Here is a 22293-nt window from a genome sequence, read left to right as displayed (position 1 = left end):
AACCCCTGCTCTATGCTTTCCAGTTGTATTAGCCTCACGTGATCATGCTGGCTCTCGAGGCTACGGTACAGATGCATTGCTACTGAATGTGAAAAATAACAGTGATGATATTAACTGGTAAAATGCGAGTTTTTACAACAGGGTATTTGTTTTAGAATCGACCGATAATCTCACATGTAAATGTCCCACCCCACTAGCGGAACTATTTTTACGGTCAACATCACATATCAGTGTAACACACAACATTGGAAGGCAGCGCTGAGCTGGAGTAGAGAAACAACACATCTAACAGAATTATATAAGTATTCAAATATATTGTCGCCAGTATATTACCGAGTTTTGTTAAGTAGTTAATCAATGTAGCTAATGGTGCTTCGATAGCTAACGTTAACCCTAAACATTTCTTAGCTAGCATAAGCTAGTTAGCTCGGAGCTAGCTAAAGTTATATTTGTAAAAAATTGGAAAGTCTGGCAACTACGTTTCTTATAACCATGTGACTAGCTACAGTATTGTTAAATATTAATTGACAAACAATTTGCAAACTCGACGTTAAAATATGTACATTCATTCATCTTCATTTGATTTACAAGGCGAGCGAAAATCTATGTATAAACAGTCTGAAAATAGGTTCTTCAAATGTGGTGAAAAGACAAGCCCTATCAGTGTAATTTTGGTTACTTCGGGTAGCCGAGGGAACAAATTGCTCTTTAGGTACCCATTTCAACAGGTTTCAGATTGCACATCATCACTCACGAGTAAGTAGTCCTTCATGTGTGTGTGACGTTAGCTTGCTATGTGGTGTGATATGTAAGATTTGGTAAACAAATCTTCTAATCTGATGTTTTTGCCCAACAGCAAAACAGCGAAGTCCATATGCATTGAACACTACAGGAGATGTTCTTGAAGACCCAGATGGAGATTCAAGGTATTGGTCATCATATTACGTCACCTACATAATGTATCCATGTTTAGGCCTATATCACGACGGGGAAATAAACAACATCCCTTTGAATGGGGACTGTTAGCTTTCGAAACCCTTCTCCGTATGTAGGATTTTCAGCCATTGCATTCGCCCGCATTTGACTCGGTGTAAACTACAATTCCGATGCTGTGTTTTAAGGTTTAAAAACGTCAATAATCATCGCTTTCGAAGCGGTTTTCGAAACGTATGCTGATATGCCCCCTATTACATTTACATTTACATTTAAGTCATTTAGCAGACGCTCTTATCCAGAGCGACTTACAAATTGGTGCATTCACCTTATGACATCCAGTGGAACAGCCACTTTACAATAGTGCATCTAAATCTTTTAGGGGGGGGGGGTGAGAAGGATTACTTATCCTATCCTAGGTATTCCTTAAAGAGGTGGGGTTTCAGGTGTCTCCGGAAGGTGGTGATTGACTCCCTATCTTTCATGTCAGCGAGAAATCATATTTTAAATAAAATAGATACACTTACTTTAGTAGTTTTACACAGATCCATACACTTTGTGCGCCCCCAGTTTATGAACTACACTTCCTCCTCAGTTATCTTACACACAGGTGTTCGGAGCACGCTAGATAGCCAATTTTCACAGGTGGCGGCCAATGTCTTCCATCAACAAGCTCTGTAACATGGAGATATGGCCGTGTGGGAACACTAACCCTATAAGGTGTGTAGTAACTTTAAAAAAAACATTAAAAGTATTTCTCACTGATATGAAAGATACATTCCTTATGTTTCCAATATAGTACCTCAGGCAATGCTTCTTAATGCTTGTTAATGCAAGTGTTAATGCAAGTGAGCAAGTGTTTGGGCTCTCAACAAAACTCCCCTAGTCAGAAGATACTATCATCAATATGTGCTAAAGTAGTTAGCATTTATGAATGGGGTAGGGGACTGTGTGAAACTGCACCAGTGTGATTGGCTTCAGCATATTCATCATACGTTTTGTTAAGCAGTCAAGTTTTGGATATGTTCATATCAGAACAAAATTTGTCAACATTTGATTAAAACAATTGCGGCATGTGTGTTGGCTAGGGTCCTATTGGCTGGCACCCAAGACGGCTAGGGTTGTATTGTGCCCTCTTGCATATTTGTCTGTGATATTACAGCATGGGTTCATGGCAATACACCCCTTATCTGTTGTTTGGAATATGTGATTATGATAGTCACTCTATATGTGTGTCAAATAAATGGATAGATTACATGAGCTTTTTAACCTTGTCACATCAGTGCCTTTTGTTTAACATGTGGGCTTTTAAAATGTTTGCGTTTAAATTTTCAAGTGACATTCAGATTATAAGAAATTACTGGCATGTAAAATAGTGGCCACAAGATACAGCATTTAAAAAAAAAATATATATATATATATATATATATATTTCAGTGACTCATTTAATTTAAAAGCAAAAAATTAACAAAAATACACATGGCTACAGTTGATAGTTACCCAATAAAAGCTACAGACCTATTTACATCAAGTTAGGCTTACTCTTTACCTATTTCAACCCATCTATGATATTAACATGGTAATTACTCTAGTAACTTGTTGTTACTCAGTTATTTCTTTGTTGTTGCATTTTAATGTAGTTGAGTCCACTAACAAAAAAAACGAATGTTGACTACTATGTAATTACAAAGCAAATGTTAAATTACTTTGTAATAACATGTTCATAACATTGTTACTGGGTTAATTATAGCATTTGTACTCCAGGACAAGAGCAATGCATCGTGAAGCGTTACAACATTTTCTGTAATCAAGTCTTTGGTACAAAAATGAGATCAATTAGCTTTTTAAATATTTATTCAAGTCACTCTCAAGTGGTAATCTTGTTTAGCTTTTGTTTGTGATGTCCTTCTGTTATGCATTCTGTCCAATTGTCTGCTGCATTTTTTTCCTTTTGTTTGCGTTTTCTTTTTTTTCTGGCCCTACTCCCATTTCAGAGAACAAACTCCGTTAACTGATGAACAGTTGGTAGCAGGGTAAGACCAAGTCATTCTAAAACCACCTTTCTTTTGTTTACAACACACATGTCTTTATTCACTCCTTCCTTCCTGTTTTGTCTTGCATATATATATATATATATATATATATATATATATATATATACCTACGCCAACCTTAATCTCTGCAATTCCTGTTGAATTATTACAGATGGAATGATTCACTGGTCTATCTTGGTAAATCCTGCATTTCAATTAAGCCTTGTTAAATGATTGCTCCAAAACCAGCAACGTAGATTCTTCAGTTCATTCAGCGTTGGAATCCACTTCATCTGATGATATTTGATTGTTGGGAAATCAATTCTGAATAGATACATAGACTTCTTCAACATGGCTAAACCAAGCAGAGCCATAATAACGTATTTCTCAGAACAAAAAACATAGTCATGATTAAGATTGGATTACAATCTGTCCCTTTTTGGGTTTTCTGGTGGAATAATAGCTCCTGATAATGATGATATAATTTGTATTTGATGATGGGGCCAGCCTGCAGCATGAGCTATGTAAACCAGCATGAGTCTCTCACCTCCCCTTTACAAAGCCCTCACCTTCTCTGCCAGAGGGGGCTTATTCACTGTCGTCTCTCCTCTCCAAGTACTATTTACACCAGCTCCTCTCAAACTGTGATCCATCAATCAGGTTGCAGGCTGATCCATGTGATTAACCTAATCCTCCTATCCATAGTCACACTATGGCTACCATTATAGGTTGATGGACTAAATAATAAAACAAAGACAATAAAACCGAATTAGATATAATTGGCACTTTCTCAGATATCTTGTTGCTCTCCTCCCTTCATGCTCTACTCTCAGCTGGTTTACTTAGGTCTTTTTCTCCTCTTTCTCCAATAAGGTTCTCTGACATTATCCTCGCCACTATCTTGGCCACCAAGTCTGATATGTGTGGGAAGAAGTTTGAGCTGAAGATAGACAATGTGCGTTTCGTTGGGCACCCCACCCTCCTCCAGCATCCTCACACCATTCAGGTAAGATACTTTTTTGTGAATTTGTGATGGCCTGAGCATAATTACACATTCACCCGCAGAGATTCTCTGTCAGTCAGTCCAGCAGTACCATGATATCTGAACAATGACTGTATATGAATGGATGGACAAAGCCATCAGTCACGTGACACAATTCATCCCTTTGTGAAGACTCAATAGCACATTTGAAGCCAAGGAAGTTGGTTAATATGGTGACTCATGGATACATAACATGCGCAGTTTGAGCTACTCCAGAAAGTGACGTTGCAGGCTAGCTCCATGCTGCCCCCTCTCAGTGATTATATCAAGTTGAAGGCCTACCGGGGTACTGCAGGCTTTCATTAGTCATTCAGTAGATGCTCTTCTGCAGAGCGATTTACAGGAGCAGCTAAATAAATAAAATCCAATTTTATTTGTCACATACACATGGTTAGCAGATGTTAATGCGAGTGTAGCGAAATGCTTGTGCTTCTAGTTCCGACAATGCAGTAATAACCAACGAGTAATCTAACTAACAATTCCAAAACTACTACCTTATACACACAAGTGTAAAGGGATAAAGAATATGTACATAAATATATATGAATGAGTGATGGTACAGAACGGCATAGGCAAGATGCAGTAGATGGTATCGAGTACAGTATATACATATGAGATGAGTATGTAAACAAAGTGGCATAGTTTAAAGTGGCTAGTGATACATGTATTACATAAAGATGCAGTAGATGATATAGAGTACAGTATATACGTAGACATATGAGATGAATAATGTAGGGTATGTAAACATTATATTAAGTAGCATTGTTTAAAGTGGCTAGTGATATATTTTACATAATTTCCCATCAATTCCCATTATTAAAGTGGCTGGAGTTGAGTCAGTGTGTTGGCAGCAGCCACTCAATGTTAGTGGTGGCTGTTTAACAGTCTGATGGCCTTGAGATAGAAGCTGTTTTTCAGTCTCTCGGTCCCAGCTTTGATGCACCTGTACTGACCTCGCCTTCTGGATGATAGCGGGATGAACAGGCAGTGGCTCAGGTGGTTGTTGTCCTTGATGATCTTTATGGCCTTCCTGTGACATCGGGTGGTACCTGGAGGGCAGGTAGTTTGCCCCCGGTGATGCGTTGTGCAGACCTCACTACCCTCTGGAGAGCCTTACGGTTGTGGGCGGAGCAGTTGCCGTACCAAGCGGTGATACAGCCCGACAGGATGCTCTCGATTGTGCCTCTGTAGAAGTTTGTGAGTGCTTTTGGTGACAAGCCGAATTTCTTCAGCCTCCTGAGGTTGAAGAGGCGCTGCTGCGCCTTCTTCACGACGCTGTCAGTGTGAGTGGACCAATTCAGTTTGTCTGTGATGATGTACGCCGAGGAACTTAAAACTTGCTACCCTCTCCACTACTGTTCCATCGATGTGGATAGGGGGGTGTTCCCTCTGCTGTTTCCTGAAGTCCACAATAATCTCCTTAGTTTTGTTGACGTTGAGTGTGAGGTTATTTTCCTGACACCACACTCCGAGGGCCCTCACCTCCTCCCTGTAGGCCGTCTCGTCGTTGTTGGTAATCAAGCCTACCACTGTTGTGTCGTCCGCAAACTTGATGATTGAGTTGGAGGCGTGCGTGGCCACGCAGTCGTGGGTTTAACAGGGAGTACAGGAGAGAGCTCAGAACGCTCAGAACGCACCCTTGTGGGGCCCCAGTGTTGAGGATCAGCGGGGTGGAGATTTTGTTACCTACCCTCACCACCTGGGGGCGGCCCGTCAGGAAGTCCAGTACCCAGTTGCACAGGGCGGGGTCGAGACCCAGGGTCTCTAGCTTGATGACGAGTTTGGAGGGTACTATGGTGTTAAATGCTGAGATGTAGTCGATGAAAAGCATTCTCACATAGGTATTCCTCTTGTCCAGATGGGTTAGGGCAGTGTGCAGTGTGGTTGAGATTGCATCGGGTTAAGTGCCCTGCTCAAAGGCACATTGATAGGTTTTTTTACCTAGTTGACTCGGGGATTGGGACCAGCAACCTTTTGGTTTTAAAATAATCAGTTCAAGGACATACATCTGGTGTAATAGAAGCAATTATTGGTACCATGCTTGTCTTATAATATTTTCATTTATTTACACGAAGATTGACCATGAAGATCGACATTTTTCCAATCACTACATTTTCCCAATCACTATTTTCTGCAAACAATTTCTGCAGTACTGCGGTCGGCTTTGAACTTTGTGGCTTCAATGAGAGAGGGCAGTTCTTCTCCCCTCAATCTGAAACAGCAATTCTCCTTTGACTTCTAATTCCACTCTGAGACTGAATTCAGGTCCCTCGCTCCATCTAGTGGAAGAAGTGCCTTACACCTCAGTGTTTCACAATAATTATTTGACAATTTACAGAAGTAAGATAGAATAGTTGAATATAAGGGGTGGAGAAATCATTTGGAGTGAAATTCTAGGCAAATATTGAAATGGTTTGTAACGTAACTAAAACGTATCTAACCTAAGTAGGTTGATGATGGGTACTATTCAATTCACTGGACTACATGCAGTCTATTGGAGGGTTGAAATTAGTGTCATGATGAACCTGATAACAAATTACTCAACTGGTGCAGTGAATAATTTGCTTTCCATAAAGACTTATTTAATCCATGTGATTTGTATGCTGTTGATTTTATCCAAATGGCAATTTCTCATCAGTGTGATCCCCTAAAAACCGAGCCTGAGCTGTATGTCAGTATCCTTACAAAATGGCCCTTTTCAGAAATTATACCAACAATTCATGAGCTATGGCTCTCATAGAATGTTATTTAAAAGCTTAATTGAATACCTACTGTAATAAACCAAGCTTTAAAAAGTGCAATTATATATTTATGTATTTTTGTAAATAAGATGTTGAAAATACCAGTATAAAAGGCATGAATAAAAGGAGACATTTACAGCTGTTTATTCTATAACTTTGTCACAGGACTAACATGAATGTTTTCACTGTGTTGTTTTATACATTTCAATACATACAATAGCAATTATTATGATTTAAATTGATTATGATTTAAATAGTGGTGTGCAAAGCCATTGATCATAGTCAGAGTGATTTAGAACATCTATTATATTTATTATCTTATTTCTTTCTGTCCAGGTGTCCAAGACAGACCCCTCACCTAAGAGGGAGATGCCCACCATGATCCTGTTCAGTGTTGTGTTTGCTCTGAGGGTAAGAACGTTAATTTTTATTTTCCATAAATAGCTTTCTCTTTCCTCTTGAATATAATTATTGTCATGTCAATAATATTCCTCTTAATTTGATGAATAAGTGCTAATACTCAGGTTTGGATTAGCTAAATGTTTTCCACATTATGTGCTTATTTTACAAACACCACATTCATTGGTGATAAATACATTTTCTCTAAATAAATTAAATAAATCAGCTGGTAATTTGGGTGGGTGAGGCCAGGTCAGGGAGAGTGCTTTCTCAGAAAGGGATGGGTCTCTCGGGGTGATAACATTCCAGCATGGGGTCTATCTGTGGTGGAAAGAAGGGTGAGAGCTGGGCGGGAGCATTGGGCTCTGTTTAATCACTCTACCCGGCATGGCACTACCCTCCCCTGGGCATGACTCAGCCTGGCAGACTGCTGATTCACTGGAGGCTGCCTAGCCCTGCACAGCTGAGACTGGGCGGAATTTGCACAGTCATGTTCTAACCTCATATCTGCCCAGCAACCCACCCAGCCTGTCACTCACTGGAATTTTCTATGGCTCTGCACCTAACATGAGAATGCAGAAAATTATGTCCTGCCCTTTTGACTTGTTTGGTTTTTATTTTGAAATATGAGTAATTTGTTTAAATACTTTATTGATTCATTGATTCATTTTTTTGTAATTGAGTGCCAGTAATGTCACTCAATCTCGGGTTCACCCAAAATTATTTAACTGCAAAAATAAAATTTGACATGCATGTATTTATAAAATATCTGATATTATTTTTGTGTAGTATGCACATGTTTTTCTAAATGAGCAGTTTGGAACGAGGGTCATTTTACCAGTCAATAATAAAATAAAATAGTTATTATTGAACCTCTAAATGGATTATGCTGCTAATATTGCTGTTTTGAAGTTAGAGATTACAATATTTTAAAGTCAACATGTTTTGCAGTCAGCAATGCTGCTAATACTCAGATCTAGTGATGTAAACAAACCGATATCTTGGGTTACTGACTTACGGACCATAGATTCCCTATTTGTTACAATTACAATGTAATAATTTAGTAGATGCTCACAATTTCAACCAAAGTGTTATAACTATTACAGATTTATAATCATCTACAAGCTAATAATAAAGTACATTTTAGTAGTAAAAATTAAAGGGATATTTTGTCAATTTAGGCCCGTTATCTACCTCCCCAGAGTCTGATGAACTCGTGGATACCATTTTTATGTCTCTACGTGCAGTTTGAAGGAAGTTGCTACCTAGTGTTAGCGCAATGACTGGAAGTCTATACACTTCCAGTCCTAATGCTAGTAAGAATTGGCTCACGACACAACCTTTTCCTTGCTTCATACTGGACGCAGAGACATAAAAAATGGTATCGACGAGTTCATCTGACTATGGGGAGTTAGATAAAGAGCCTTAATTGCCACAATCTCGAAGTATCCCTTTAACCAAGTGTTGAAGTGTGGCCAGTGTTCCAGTTGCTTTGCACCAGTGTCTCATAATGCCGTCTCTATCTCCCTGCGCCCCTTACAGGCCAACGCCGACCCGTCAGTCATCAGCTGCATGCACAACCTGTCCCGGCGTATCGCCATCGCCCTGCAGCACGAGGAGCGCCGCTGCCAGTACCTCACCAGAGAGGCCAAGCTGATGCTGGCCGTGCAGGACGAGGTCACCAACATGACCGAGAGTGAGTCACATACTACATACCCAAAACACACCACTCAGTGCTTGAGTCTAGTACCAAAAAGTACCCTCCATTAAGTACCATATACCATGAAGTACCTACTTTACTCTGACAGCATTTTACAGAACAATGCATATATTTTCCTCTCCATATTGTCCCAAAGAAGATGGGGATGAGAGGTGTCTGTCAAAGTCTTCACGCGACATGGATTTACAATGTCATGGAGAGGTCAATTTATGTGACTTGATTTTCTGTGTTTTCGTTCTTAGCTGATGGTAGCCCTCAGTCACCATTCAGACAAATCCTTCCTAAATGCAAGCTTGCCAGGGACTTGAAGGAGGCATATGACAGGTTTGTAAAAACACCCTACAAAATCATGTATTTGTGGATAGTTTCTTTGTTCTTACAGTGCAGGTGTAATAATAGAGCCTGTGTTGTGTTTCTAGCCTGTGTACAACAGGGGTGGTGAGGCTCCATATCAACAACTGGCTGGAGGTGAGCTTCTGTTTACCTCACAAGATCCACCGGGTAGGGGGCAACCACATACCCCCAGAGGCTCTGGAGCGTAGCCTCAAGGCCATAAGGTGTGTATGTGTGTGAGTTTGTGAGCTACTGAACACCGTTTGTACACGTGTGGGTTACAAGTTGTAACTGACGGCAGAACTTTGTAGGCTTTCATTGTATGTGGACATTAGGTTGATCTGATTGTATTATGGACCGTTTTACAGTAATTATATACCGAGGCTGTGAGAGAGAAGTCTTTGTGGTAAGAGTTATCTCTTGTGGCCTGCTTCTTTATGTGGAACAATTAACTGCATCTGGTGAGCAGCTCCACCAATAATTTCCTGTAGGCCACAGCGCCACCTAATGGCATTCTTTATTTACTTCTTCTGCCTTTCACATGCTTATGTTTAGTCAGAGCAATGTTACAGCGTCTTCATCTCAAAATACTACAAGTCCAATTTTCCCTTAGTAAAACATGCATTGAAACTTAAATATAAGCTATAATAATAGCTATATATTATGAGTATTTTCCAAGAAAAAAATGAGTACATTTCTAGCAATTTAATTTACCTTAATTTAACTAGGCAAGTCAGTTAAGAACAAATTCTTATTTTCAATGACGGCCTAGGGACAGTGGGTTAACTGCCTGTTCAGGGGCAGAACGACAGATTTGTACCTTGTCAGCTCGGGGATTCGATCTTGCAACCTTTCAGTTACAAATCCAACGCTCTAACCACTAGGCTACCTGCCACGCCCAATGAAGGGGCACTAAGTGTATTTCCATACACTTCATGGACTATATAGAATGTAACTAGTGATAATTAGTCATTAACATGGGCTCTGTGTTAAATGTATGTGTTGTTGTCCCCCAGGCCGTATCATGCTCTGCTGTTGCTGGACAGTGAGAAGGCTCTGCTGGCCCAGCTGCCTTTGGACTGCTCTCCTGCTCTGGTGCGCCTCATTAAGACCTGCTCTGCAGTCAAGAACCTGCAGCAGCTGGCACAGGATGCAGACCTGAACCTGCTACAGGTTGGTAGGAGCACCTTGTATCAGTGACACCAGCCTCGGGTTCAAATACATGGGTATTTGATTTGATTATTTTAGTACTTATTTTCTGTGTATTTGAGTATTTTCAAATAATGTGGCTGAATAAAATACTTATTGGAAGTATGTAAATATATTTAAAATAATTTCCTATAAATAGCCTACTATTATTTGAACGGATTTTCAAATACTAATTTCAAATATTATTTTCAAATGCCTGGGTTAAATGCATAGGACTGTATTTGAGTCAGTGTATTTTAGTATTTTTAAATACTTTCCAAAGTGTATTTCCAAATATGTTCCAATATTCAACTACTTGTCTTTAAAAATGAAATATAAATACTTACTTCCAAATGTATTTGAAAGCAATTGAAATACCCTAAATAGTAAATACCCTAAATTTGTAGCCAGGTTTAGTTGACATCAGCCCACTTTTCAACAGGGGACTATATTTAATTGTAAGTTGCTGAACACTAACATGCTGCAGTATAAAGAATTGTCAATAAAAAGAATAGCAAGTCATTACAAACTGTCCTCAATGTCACACCATGGTGTTGGTGTCATGTTGCTGTTCTCATACTGCCATCTAGTGGAGTAAATGATGAATCTTCTTTCTCTTCAGTAATATTTCATTTCAATAGACAGGTTCTGTCCATGCCCAATAATGCATTTTCACAGTTACATGTTTGCTTCTGTTCGTTGTGTGTGCAGATCTTCCAGATTGCTGCTCACCTGGTGTACTGGGGAAAAGCCATCATAGTGTACCCTCTGTGTGAGAACAATGTCTACATGCTGTCCCCACACGCCAACATCAGCCTGTGAGTATCTGTGTGTGAGTGTTTGAACAGCCTCGTGCTCCCTTTCTCTCATTCCTTCCATGCCTCATTAACAGGGTGTGTATTGAGAGGTGGCTAAACTAATGAACCAGACACTGTAATCTGTACATCCATTTTATACCAACATAATAAACTCATCATGAGCATCAGGGCGCTAATGTTGAATTATGATTGGCTTATGACCTAATGATTGGATGGTGAATCTATAACAAAATGTGATTTTTGTTGACTGAATTAGATTTCCTTTGGGCCACTGTGTCCGTCTGTATTTTGTACTGTAGACTGAAAGGATTCTCTCCTGCTTGAAAATTTGTACCGGGTACAATATGAAGAAGTAAGAAATCACCATCTCCTTCTTCTTGCATAGGTACTCTCCATTGGCTGAGGCGTTTGGCCAGCAGTTCCCAGGTCATGACCTGCCTTCCATGCTGGCTAAGTTCTCCCTGCCGCTCTCACTGTCTGAGTTTAGGAACCCACTGGATGCATCTGTGCAAGAGGTAGGTCTATTAGGAAATACACACGCTCGTTTTGATTAAAAGATAGCTTCCAGAAAGCTACTCAGCATATAATCAGAAATTCTGATGTTTGAAGCAGAAAGAGCGTCTGGGCTCTCTCCCAGACCCATCCTGGTTTGGCCGAGCTCTCTAAGCGAAGATGATAAATAATAAAAGACATCACATCAACTCCATCCTTCTCAACATGTATTTTTCATGGGAACAGGACCAGAACACACAGCTATTTCTTGGCTCTATTTTGGGCCAGGTTGGAACCTGTCTGTCTGAAAGAGATGCGCCCAGTTACAGGGTGACGCTTCTTCCAGTTCCACGTGTTCAGTTATTTTCTTTGGGTGGTGCCTCTAACCCAGTGTGTCCCTTCTCCTTTCCCCTCCACCTCTGGCCAGGCCCAGCTGATCCAGATGGTGGTGTGGATGCTCCAGCGGCGCCTGCTGATCCAGCTCCATACCTACGTGTGTCTGCTGGTGCCCCCCAGTGAGGAGGAGTCAGGTCTGCTGCGGGACGAGGAGCTCCCTCTGGTGGCCCGGGTGGGGGGCCGCAGCCTCAGCACGCCCAGCGCACTCAGCTTCGGATCCCCAAGTATGTGAACTGCCCCTTCAACTAGCTGTCTTGCACTCTGGGTGTGAAGTGTTGATGAAGTACGCTCTATTTGTATGATAGAGTATGTTTTAATATACTACCGTACCTGGTTAATCTGTTCAATAGGGTTACCTGCTACAGTTGTGCCTCTAGTCAGCTAATCATCAACCCCTGTCTGTCATTCCTCCTCCTCAATCAATGTCTGTCTCACTCATTCTCTCCACCCCTCACTCTCTCTCTCTGTAGCCAGCAGTGATGACATGACCCTGACCAGTCCCAGTATGGATAACTCCAGTGCAGAACTGCTTCCTGGTGGAGACTCTCCACTAAACAGGAGGATGACCGAGACGTTACTGGCCAGCCTGACAGAGCACGAGCGTCAGGTCATCCTCAACATCCCGGCTGCACAGAGCCCTGAAGACCTGCGCATGTTTGCCAGGTAAAGTATGTCCCCTGCCCTTTACTAGTTGGCACCAAGGTGGGCTACTGTATTTCAGTGGCTGTGGACAGTGGCGTAATGGCGCCCTCTATTGTGTAACAGCCAGTATGACAGGTGGGCTGGGTCGTTTTGAAGGACCTGGGCTGGAGGTTCTTGTGACTCGTATATCTTCAGAACAAACATACATCTGTCAGCTTGGTCTTGTGGAGAATGAAAGGATTTTTGTTTAAAAAATGTAACAACATTTTGAAAAAATATTTTTCTCATCCTGTCGTCATGTAAGAATATATGGGAAAGAGAATGTTATTTTTCGGTTGTGTAGCAATAGTGATAAAAAGCTTGAAGGAAACCGCCAAAGCCCTAAGCAGTGAATCAATAGCGTGACTGCATAGTGTGCAGGATGCACTAATGTGATTACTGGCTCTAACAAGTGCTGCTTCATGCTAGATTTACTCAGCTAATGATTTGGTGGAGAATTTGCTTTAGTCTAATTTCTCTGCCTCTCGTGTGATGTTCCTTCCAGGCTGCTGCACTACTTCCGAGGGCACCATCACCTGGAGGAGATCATGTATAATGAAAACATGAGGCGCTCTCAGCTAAAGACCCTCTTTGACAAATTCAGAAGTGTTCTGGTGGTCACCAACCATGAGGATCCTGTCATCTCCCTCTTCCAGTCTCCTCTGGAGTAGAGGTCTGTCATCTCACTCTTCCAGTCTCATCTGGAGTAGAGAAGTCTGTCATCTCCCTCTTCCACTCTCCTCTGGAGTAGAGGTCTGTCATCTCCCTCTTTGACTCTCCTCTGGAGTAGAGAGGTCTGTCATCTCCCTCTTCCACTCTCCTCTGGAGTAGAGGTCTGTCATCTCCCTCTTCCACTCTCCTCTGGAGTAGAGAGGTCTGTCATCTCCCTCTTCCACTCTCCTCTGGAGTAGAGGTCTGTCATCTCCCTCTTCCACTCTCCTCTGGAGTAGAGGTCTGTCATCTCCCTCTTCCACTCTCCTCTGGAGTAGAGGTCTGTCATCTCCCTCTTCCACTCTCCTCTGGAGTAGAGGTCTGTCATCTCCCTCTTCCACTCTCCTCTGGAGTAGAGGTCTGTTATCTCCCTCTTCCACTCTCCTCTGGAGTAGAGGTCTGTCATCTCCCTCTTCCACTCTCCTCTGGAGTGGAGGTCTGTCATGAGATGAAGGACCCTTTCTGAAATACCAGACAGACAGAATGATACAGACTGCTGCTGTACAAAGGCCTTATTATGGTGCTTGCTGCTTTCAGCCAACTGGATAATATTGCAATTTGAGGTAACTAATATACTGTACTCATCTATCAATGCACCAGAAAAATATACTGATTTAAAAAAGCATAACTGTCTGCTCTGCTTGGGGGAATGTGAGTAAATGTATGTAGCTTTTAGATGATTTAATTTGTCCCTTTGTCTCTTAGATGTTTTACATTCAATGCCTTGTTTTCAATACTACGTGATTGAATAACAGTGTGTGAAGAGCTTTAGTGACACCTATAAATTGGGCAGTTTAAACATTGTACTCCACTTGAGCCTTTCCATTTGGGGGATTCCCAAAAGTGATAAATCATCTCCAACAAACACAATGTAGGAAAACAACCCCAATGCTCATTCCAGGCTGCAGGCAAGGATGTCTCCCCCAGGGGTCTCAGTGGGAGGGAAAGAATGAAAAGATGCTAAACATCAGACATGCTGTTTCTGCTTTGAGAGAAGGAGCACGACGTTCCAAACATCTGTGAAATCAATGATTACAAAATAACTTTTCAAGCAAGGACTTTTATTAAAAAACAGGTGGAAGATTGAGAATGACTGGAATGGAAATTCTAGTTGCTTTGACAGCAGGGAGGGGAGGCTAGATCAAATATTTTACAGATGTTTGGAATGTAGTTTAATCATTTGTAGCATACAAATATGGCATATTCCATATCTGTGGGATTTGTGTTTGTGCAACAATGTGTGTATCTATTGAGTCTGGATTCCCCTCGGAGCAAACATTTTTGGCTTTGGGTCTTTTGCAATGATTTTCCTATAGTTAGACCAAATTACTGAAATAGCTCATAGCTGACAAGTTTTCACTTGCTCTAGCATTGTCTGTAAAAAGCTGGTTATAGTTAAGAAAAAAGGTTATGTACTCATCATGGTTTGATACAATTCCCCAAATATTCCCAATTTCAACTCTCTGTCTCTGCCTGTTTGTCCACTACACTCACACAGTGGTGACCACGCAGATAGAAGCGCAGGGGTTTGGTGGCCCATTCCCCATGAGAGTCAATGCCGATCCGGCTTGCTGAGACCACCTCCCTGACGCCTGGCTCTTGCGGTCCTATCTGGGGGTCCCTCTCTAGCCACACCTCTGGCTCTGAGGCTAGGTCTCTCCGGTCGAAGCAGCGTGGTATGTCCAGGGCTTGGCACAGCTTTGAGGGACCATTGCATAGCTCCTTGTCCTTCAGGGGCCGGGCCCCCTCTCTCCGCCTGGCTGTCCGCAGCTGCCTCATTAGAGGCAAGCCATGTAGAGGCTCCAGAGCCCGCAGAAGCACGGCAGCACCCTCCCCTAGAGAGAACACACACAGGGAACGATAGAGTAGAGCCATACTGTCTCCTTCCTTTGCCCTTTTTCTCCAGTGTGAATGAATGGATAATAACATGGTGCAACATATAATATGTCTTCAATAATGAGAAACAGTTGAAAAAAAGAGAACTATGGCCTAATGAAAGTAACATGGGAGAGCCTGGGAGATGCAACACTACTTAGTCTCTAATGAGGTGATTTTCCTACAGATAAGGCCAACACACTGAACTTTACTGCGTGTGGTTTTAATGGCAGTTTGGTTTATTACTGGTGGTTTGTTCCACTGCCTTCAGGGTAAGCCTGGCTGTTGTACTGTTTTGTTGTATGGTCTTACCTTGACTGGAAACATTCATGCAGAGGTAGATGCCGTAGATGGGGTACACATAGATGGTGCCGGGTTTCATAAACATCGCTGTGTTCCTCTCAGTGCATTTTCCCCCAGCAGAGTGAGAGGCCTTGTCCTCTCCTCCCAGGTAGGCCTCAGTCTCCACCACCCTCCCTCTCAGCTCAGTGCCATCCGCACTCCGACGCACCAATACCTTGCAGCACAAACAAGGGATGGCCTAAATAAAGACTTTCCTTCATGTGTGTCCTCAGTGGGTATGTCTTCAGTAGGAACTTGATCTATTGTTGTCTGTGAAGAGAACTAGACTACATGTGTGGAGTCATAATAAGCCCTGCTGATGGTGTATGTGTGCCAATGGCTGTGCAACCGCTAGCTGGACTCCAATGTTGTTACAGGAACACAGAAACAACACACATTTTCCCACCACATTTATCTACGTCATTCAACTCATCAACTCAAGAAGTGAAAAAAATGATTGTCTATCAACAATGACAAGCCACCAGGGTCTGCCAATCTAGATGGAAAATGACTGATGATAATAGCAGATGATATTGCCACATCTTCAATTTAAACCTATTAGAGAGCGGCCCCTTTACTGGCTCAAATAGCCAATCAATCAGCCTGTTACCAACCCTAAGTAAAGTTCTGGGAAAAAATTGTATTTTACAGTAAACAGAATTTCAGCATGCTTATAGGGATGGACACTCAACAAGCCCAGCACCAACACAAATGAGAGAATTTGATAAAATGATTGTGGGGGCTGTCTTGTTAGATTTTAGTGCAGCTTTTGACATTATCGATCATAGTCTGCTGCTGGAAAAGCGTATGTGTTATGGCTTTACACCCCCTGCTATAATGTGGATAAAGAGTTGTCTTAATGGAAGCCTATCAAATATAATCCCGTTAGATTCAGGAATTTTTAATAACAACATGCCACTGACTGAGTAAAGCCAGAGTGTCTATGTATGCGGATGACTCAACACTATACACGTCAGCTACTACAGCGACTGAAATGACTGCAACACTCAACAAAGAGCTGCAGTTAGTTTCAGAGTGGGTGGCAAGGAATGTTAGCCCTAAATATTTCTAAAACTAAAAGCATTGTATTTGGAACAAAACACCCACTAAACCCTAAACCTCAACTAAATATTGTCATAAATAATGTGTAAATTGAGCAAGTTGAGATGACTAAACTGCTTGGAGTAAAACTAGATTGTAAAATACCATAGTGAAAACATATTGATGCAGTAGTAGCTAAGATGGGGAGAATAATAATAATAAAGCGATGCTCTGCCTTCTTAACACAATAAGGCAGGTCCTACAGGCCCTAGTTTTGTCGCACTTTGACTACTGTTCAGTCGAGTGGTCAGGTGCCACAAAAAAATTGCAATTGGCTCAGAACAGGACAGCACAGCTGGCCCTTGGATGTACACAGAGAGCTAATATTAATAATATGCATGTCAATCTCTCCTGGCTGAAAGATTGACTTCATCACTACTTTTATTTATGAGAGGTATTGACATGTTGAATGCACCGAACTGTCTGTCTAAACTACTGGCACACAGCTCGGACACCCATGCATACCCCACAAGACATGGCACAAGAGGTCTCTTCACAGTCCCCAAGTCCAGAACAGACTATGGGAGGTACACAGTACTACATAGAGCCATGATTACATGGAACTCTATTCCACATCAAGTAACTGACGCAAGCAGTACAATTCAATTTCAAAAACAGATTTTTAAAAAAAAAACTTATGGAACAGCAGGACTGTGAAGCAACACAAACATTGGCACAGACACATGCATACACACAAAATAATATACACACTATACATACAGTGGGGCAAAAAAGTATTTAGTCAGCCACCAATTGTGCAAGTCCTCCCACTTAAAAAGATGAGAGAGGCCTGTAATTTTCATCATAGGTACACTTCAATTATGACAGACAAAATGAGAAAATAAAATCCAGAAAATAACATTGTAGGATTTTTAATGAATTTATTTGCAAATTATGGTGGAAAATAAGTATTTGGTCACCTACAAACAAGCAAGATTTCTGGCTCTCACAGACCTGTAACTTCTTCTTTAAGAGGCTCCTCGGTCCTCCACTCGTTACCTATATTAATGGCACCTGTTTGAACTTGTTATCAGTATAAAAGACACCTGTCCACAACCTCAAACAGTCACACTCCAAACTCCACTATGGCCAAGACCAAAGAGCTGTCAAAGGACACCAGAAACAAAATTGTAGACCTGCACCAGGCTGGGAAGACTGAATCTGCAATAGGTAAGCAGCTTGGTTTGAAGAAATCAACTGTGGGAGCAATTATTAGGAAATGGAAGACATACAATACCACTGATAATCTCCCTCGATCTGGGGCTCTACGCAAGATAATATATATAATATATATATCTCACCCCGTGGGGTCAAAAAGATCACAAGAACACATGAGCAAAAATCCCAGAACCACATGCGGGGACCTGCAGAGAGCTGGGACCAAAGTAACAAAGCCTACATCAGTAACACACTACGCCGCCAGGGACTCAAATCCTGCAGTGTTAGACGTGTCCCCCTGCTTAAGCCAGTACATGTCCAGGCCCGTCTGAAGTTTGCTAGAGAGCATTTGGATGATCCAGAAGAAGATTGGGAGAATGTCATATGGTCAGATGAAATCAAAATATAACTAAAAACTCAACTCGTCGTGTTTGGCATCCAAACTTACCATACCTACTGTGAAGCATGGTGGTGGAAACATCATGCTTTGGGGCTGTTTTTCTGCAAAGGGACCAGGACGACTGATCTGTGTAAAGGAAAGAATGAATGGGCCATGTATCGTCAGATTTTGAGTGAAAACCACCTTCCATCAGCAAGGGCATTGAAGATGAAATGTGGCTGGGTCTTTCAGCATGACAATGATCCCAAACACACCACCCGGGCAACGAAGGGGTGGCTTCGTAAGAAGCATTTCAAGGTCCTGGAGTGGCCTAGCCAGTCTCCAGATCTCAACCCCATAGAAAATCTTTGGAGGGAGTTGAAAGTCCGTGTTGCCCAGCAACAGCCCCAAAACACCACTTTACTAGAGGAGATCTGCATGGAGGAATGGGCCAAAATACCAGCAACAGTGTGTGAAAACCCTGTGAAGACTTACAGAAAACATTTGACCTCTGTCATTGCCAACAAAGGGTATATAACAAAGTATTGAGAAACTTTTGTTATTGACCAAATACTTATTTTCCACCATAATTTGAAAATAAATTCATTAAAAATCCTACAATGTGATTTTCTGGATTTTTTTTCTTTTCATTTTGTCTGTGATAGTTGAAGTGTACCTATGATGAAAAGTACAGGCCTCATCTTTTTAACTGGGAGAAATTGCACAATTGGTGGCTGACTAAATAAATACTTGTTTTGCCCCACTGTACACATGGATTTAGTACTGTAGATATGTGGTATTGGTGGAGTAGGGGTCTGAGGATGCACAGCATGTTGTAAAATCTGAATGTATTGCAATGTTTTAAAATGGTATAAACTGCCTTAATTTTGCTGGACCCCAGGAAGAGTAGCTGCTGCTTTGGCAGCAGCTTATGGGGATCCATAATAAATACAAAATCAACAGAGGCCATGAGACTCCATTGAGAAGGCATTTAGTATAGGTGTTGCTGGGGGGGACAAAGTAGTATAAAATGAGGTTAATGTGAGAAGGAAAACAAGATAAGTCCTCTCCCATCAGTTGTTTGGATCTCAGTCAGCACCAACTACTCAGAGTCAGAGGGTTTCTTTCAGTGCCATTGAAAGAAGTCACCATTGAGGAGAGAAATTATTTCAGCATTGAGCAAAGAACTGTTCACAAACCACACAGTGTTCTGAGGCAGAGGCTGGTGGAATGCATGATCACACCGGGAGGAACCAAGCTTCTCTGACAATTAACAACCAGCCCGGAAGCCTTGCCACATGATAATGGCTTTCATACTTTTTATTACAGCCTTCCTGTAAACTGGTCCAGACATAGCTTAATTAAACATAAACATGCACAGGATTCAGCCACTGGAGGGCTTAAAAAGAAGCGAAGTGCAAAGGAGTCATGGCTATGATTATTAATAGTAACTCTGCATACCAAGCACTTCCTGGCTTTGAAATTTGCTGGTCGTTTGAATGCAAGCAGTGTTTCTGTTCAGGATTAAAATAGATGACCTTTCCAACTCTTAGTTGCAACAATAATCCTTTGAGGTGACTACAGATTGTTACACCAGATAATCACTTTTGTTTTTCCATTTGTGTTCCATGAAGTAATCCAACAATATGTACTCTACCATCTTGTCTATTTCAAGTCTTCTCTCATTGATCGAGACAGGTGTCTGTCCTTCATGACATGAGCACCTTGGGGGGACACCCACCAGTCTCGATCAATGAGAAAAGACTTGAAATAGACAAGATGGTAGCGTACATAATGTTGGATTACTTCATGGAGCAAAACAAGTTCAATCACATTATCTGGTGTAACAATCTGTAGCTATATCACGGGTAGACATTAGTCCACAGAGAGCCCCCTTCCCATCACGAGGACTGCCCTAGTCATAGGCCTAGCTACTGTGTTATAATCTATATCTGATCAAGGGTATTTCAACAGCGGTTTGGGTTACAATGATGTTTGATTCTAGGGAACGTACCTTGCCTAGGAATGCTTTAGCCAAACTTATACAGGGCTGGTTGAAGAACTCTTCTCCAAGCCTTTGAGGGTCCCCCTCCTTGGAGAAGTACTGACTCTTCACTGTCCCTGGTTTAACATCACCACTCTCATGGTCTGTAGACCTCACCTGTCTCAGTGACACGCCCTTTTTTACTTGGTCCTCGGACTCAGGTACGGATATTTGCGTCCTCTTTCGTCCTGACATTGCTTGATGTACCCGAGCTTGTAATCGGGTAAAATAGCTACCTAGCCAGAGAACTTATAACTAACGTGTTCGTCTGTGAACTAAGGCTAAAAACATTAGCTAGCTGAGTTAGTATTTTTGTTTTGTTGCAACGATTTAGGGTTGTTGTGGCACATTTATGTTAGCCAGAACATACAGACCTATTCAGTATGCAACATCAATAACGCCCGTTTCCTATGTATTAATCTGAAATTGGTTTTGCACCCACAAATGATTTGTTATAGGAAATATTTGTCAAAAGCCGGTTTGGCTTGCTAGCTGTATCGCTTGGGATGCTGGGACTTCTGCTGCGTTGACAACTAAGTGGGAAGGTGGTAATTACTAGTTGTGAAGTCGTAAAAACGAGTTCGGTGCATTCACGTGCTTTGAACTTGTTGAGACCATCGACAAAAATGTACAGCTATCATGCTCGCAAACAAATTATAGTGTTAAAAAAACACATGAAAAGATTGCTTTCTATAAATACTGTTTTGTTGATGCATTTTACTGCCGAAAATGCTGTTATTGAGACCATTTCCTTAATATTTGACGTCAGAGTTCAGCATGTGTGAGAAATCGGAGCTCGGAGATGGTACACGAGTTTACCACTAGTAATTACCAGTTGTAGGTTCGTCCAACTGGATTTTTACCAGCGTGGTAAATACCAGCTTCCCACATGGTTATAAATGCAGCATTTTCTTTTGACTCCTCTTAAAGGGACCACACACATCAGATGAACAAATTCAATCACAAAATGTACTTATAAAATGTGCTCTTTTACATAGAGAATTTAATTTACGTGAAGTAAATTATATGATTGAATGGTGGGGGGAAATATATTATAATTTCCCATTTTTCTCATTCTACTTCATTATTTTCTATTTTGTTCTTACAGCAACTCACAAAAGAAAATAACTATTTAGGCTAACCGAGCTACATTAACAAGTGGTTGTGCAATTATACATTGTAAATCTATGCTTACAGGCACAGCAGATCAGCCATTTACAGGGGACCTATAGGGGATGTTTCAAATTAGTGACTAGACCTTTGTGTAAACCTAGGATGAGTGTTGAGTTTCCCTTCACAATTTCTCTTTGTTCACAGTGAATACTTTCCAGCTGTGTTGCTTGGACTGCCAGCTAGACTCAAAGAAGGTGACTGGGGGGATGGATTCACAGTGACATCAGATTGTGTCAGCTTCCTGTTATTTTATGAATATTTTGTCTTGGCCATGGCTGAATGAGAATATGTCTGTTAGCTGATCCTGATAAGGTAATGGCCTTTGTCTGGTTACGTTCATAACATTCATAGTTATTGACCCATGCCAAACATTTTTTTGTGGTTTGTTAAACAAATTCCATGGATTTCACTTCACATTGCACACGTTTAGAGCATCTGGATGGTTCACTGGAGATGGCATTTCACTTTGCTACTCTCAGTTTGAGTTGTTTGAATTATCTCAATCTAAACATTACAAAACATTAAGAAAACCTTCATAATATTGAGTTATACCCCCATCCACACATGTTCAGTTCTTGACACAAACCAGTAGCACCTACTACCATATCTGTTCAAAAGCACTTAAATATTTTGTCTTGCCCATTCACCCTCTGAATGGCACACATACACAATCCATGTTTCAATTGTCTCAAGGCTTAAACATCCTTCTTTAACCTGTCTCATCCCCTTCATCT

The 22293-nt window shown here is 41.4% G+C and overlaps 2 protein-coding genes across 52 annotated transcripts; one reads left to right on the top strand and one right to left on the bottom strand.

Moving 5' to 3' along the window:
• Positions 1 to 217: 217 nt before the first annotated feature.
• On the top strand, positions 218 to 15924 carry nprl3 (NPR3-like, GATOR1 complex subunit). 50 transcript variants are annotated; one of them, XR_008136517.1, is made up of 16 exons: positions 218 to 756; positions 857 to 926; positions 2928 to 2966; positions 3840 to 3972; positions 7086 to 7160; positions 8691 to 8844; positions 9111 to 9192; positions 9288 to 9425; positions 10218 to 10374; positions 11101 to 11207; positions 11593 to 11722; positions 12127 to 12319; positions 12566 to 12758; positions 13282 to 13449; positions 13729 to 13845; positions 13885 to 15924. XR_008136517.1 is itself a non-coding variant. In XM_052518785.1 (16 exons), the coding sequence occupies exons 1-14, from the start codon at positions 558 to 560 to the stop codon at positions 13445 to 13447; spliced, it is 1836 nt and encodes a 611-aa protein (XP_052374745.1). In that variant the 5' UTR covers positions 218 to 557; the 3' UTR covers positions 13448 to 13449; positions 13651 to 13689; positions 13727 to 15924. The 50 variants fall into 50 exon arrangements, 9 of the variants coding, with proteins under 9 accessions (XP_052374745.1, XP_052374746.1, XP_052374743.1 ...); XR_008136535.1 differs by having other exon boundaries at positions 13282 to 13529; positions 13729 to 13806; positions 13883 to 15924; XR_008136534.1 differs by having other exon boundaries at positions 13282 to 13529; positions 13727 to 13767; positions 13805 to 15924.
• mpg (N-methylpurine DNA glycosylase) lies at positions 14943 to 20922 on the bottom strand. Of its 2 annotated transcripts, none has more exons than XM_035761548.2 (3): positions 20357 to 20922; positions 15675 to 15879; positions 14943 to 15322 (listed from the first exon to the last, which is right to left on the bottom strand). In XM_035761548.2, the coding sequence occupies exons 1-3, from the start codon at positions 20579 to 20581 to the stop codon at positions 14943 to 14945; spliced, it is 810 nt and encodes a 269-aa protein (XP_035617441.1). In that variant the 5' UTR covers positions 20582 to 20922. The 2 variants fall into 2 exon arrangements, with proteins under 2 accessions (XP_035617441.1, XP_035617442.1); XM_035761549.2 differs by having other exon boundaries at positions 20504 to 20921.
• Positions 20923 to 22293: the final 1371 nt, after the last annotated feature.

This window comes from Oncorhynchus keta, chromosome 5 (genome assembly GCF_023373465.1).
Source record: "Oncorhynchus keta strain PuntledgeMale-10-30-2019 chromosome 5, Oket_V2, whole genome shotgun sequence".
NCBI lineage: Eukaryota > Metazoa > Chordata > Actinopteri > Salmoniformes > Salmonidae > Oncorhynchus > Oncorhynchus keta.
This window is presented reverse-complemented; position numbering and strand designations above follow the sequence as displayed.

What these genes read in the sequence shown, in the direction of transcription:
- mpg (XM_035761548.2), bottom strand. Translation starts at nt 20,581, where the DNA reads ATGTCAGGACGAAAGAGGACGCAAATATCCGTACCTGAGTCCGAGGAC. An exon ending in CTAAAGCATTCCTAGGCAAG is followed by an intron (nt 15,880 to 20,356) that starts GTACGTTCCCTA and finishes TTGTGCTGCAAG; the next exon opens with GTATTGGTGCGTCGGAGTGC. An exon ending in CATGAATGTTTCCAGTCAAG is followed by an intron (nt 15,323 to 15,674) that starts GTAAGACCATAC and finishes TGTTCTCTCTAG; the next exon opens with GGGAGGGTGCTGCCGTGCTT.
- nprl3 (XM_052518782.1), top strand. Translation starts at nt 558, where the DNA reads ATGTACATTCATTCATCTTCATTTGATTTACAAGGCGAGCGAAAATCT. An exon ending in GATGAACAGTTGGTAGCAGG is followed by an intron (nt 2,967 to 3,839) that starts GTAAGACCAAGT and finishes TTCTCCAATAAG; the next exon opens with GTTCTCTGACATTATCCTCG. An exon ending in ACTCAGCTTCGGATCCCCAA is followed by an intron (nt 12,320 to 12,565) that starts GTATGTGAACTG and finishes CTCTCTCTGTAG; the next exon opens with CCAGCAGTGATGACATGACC.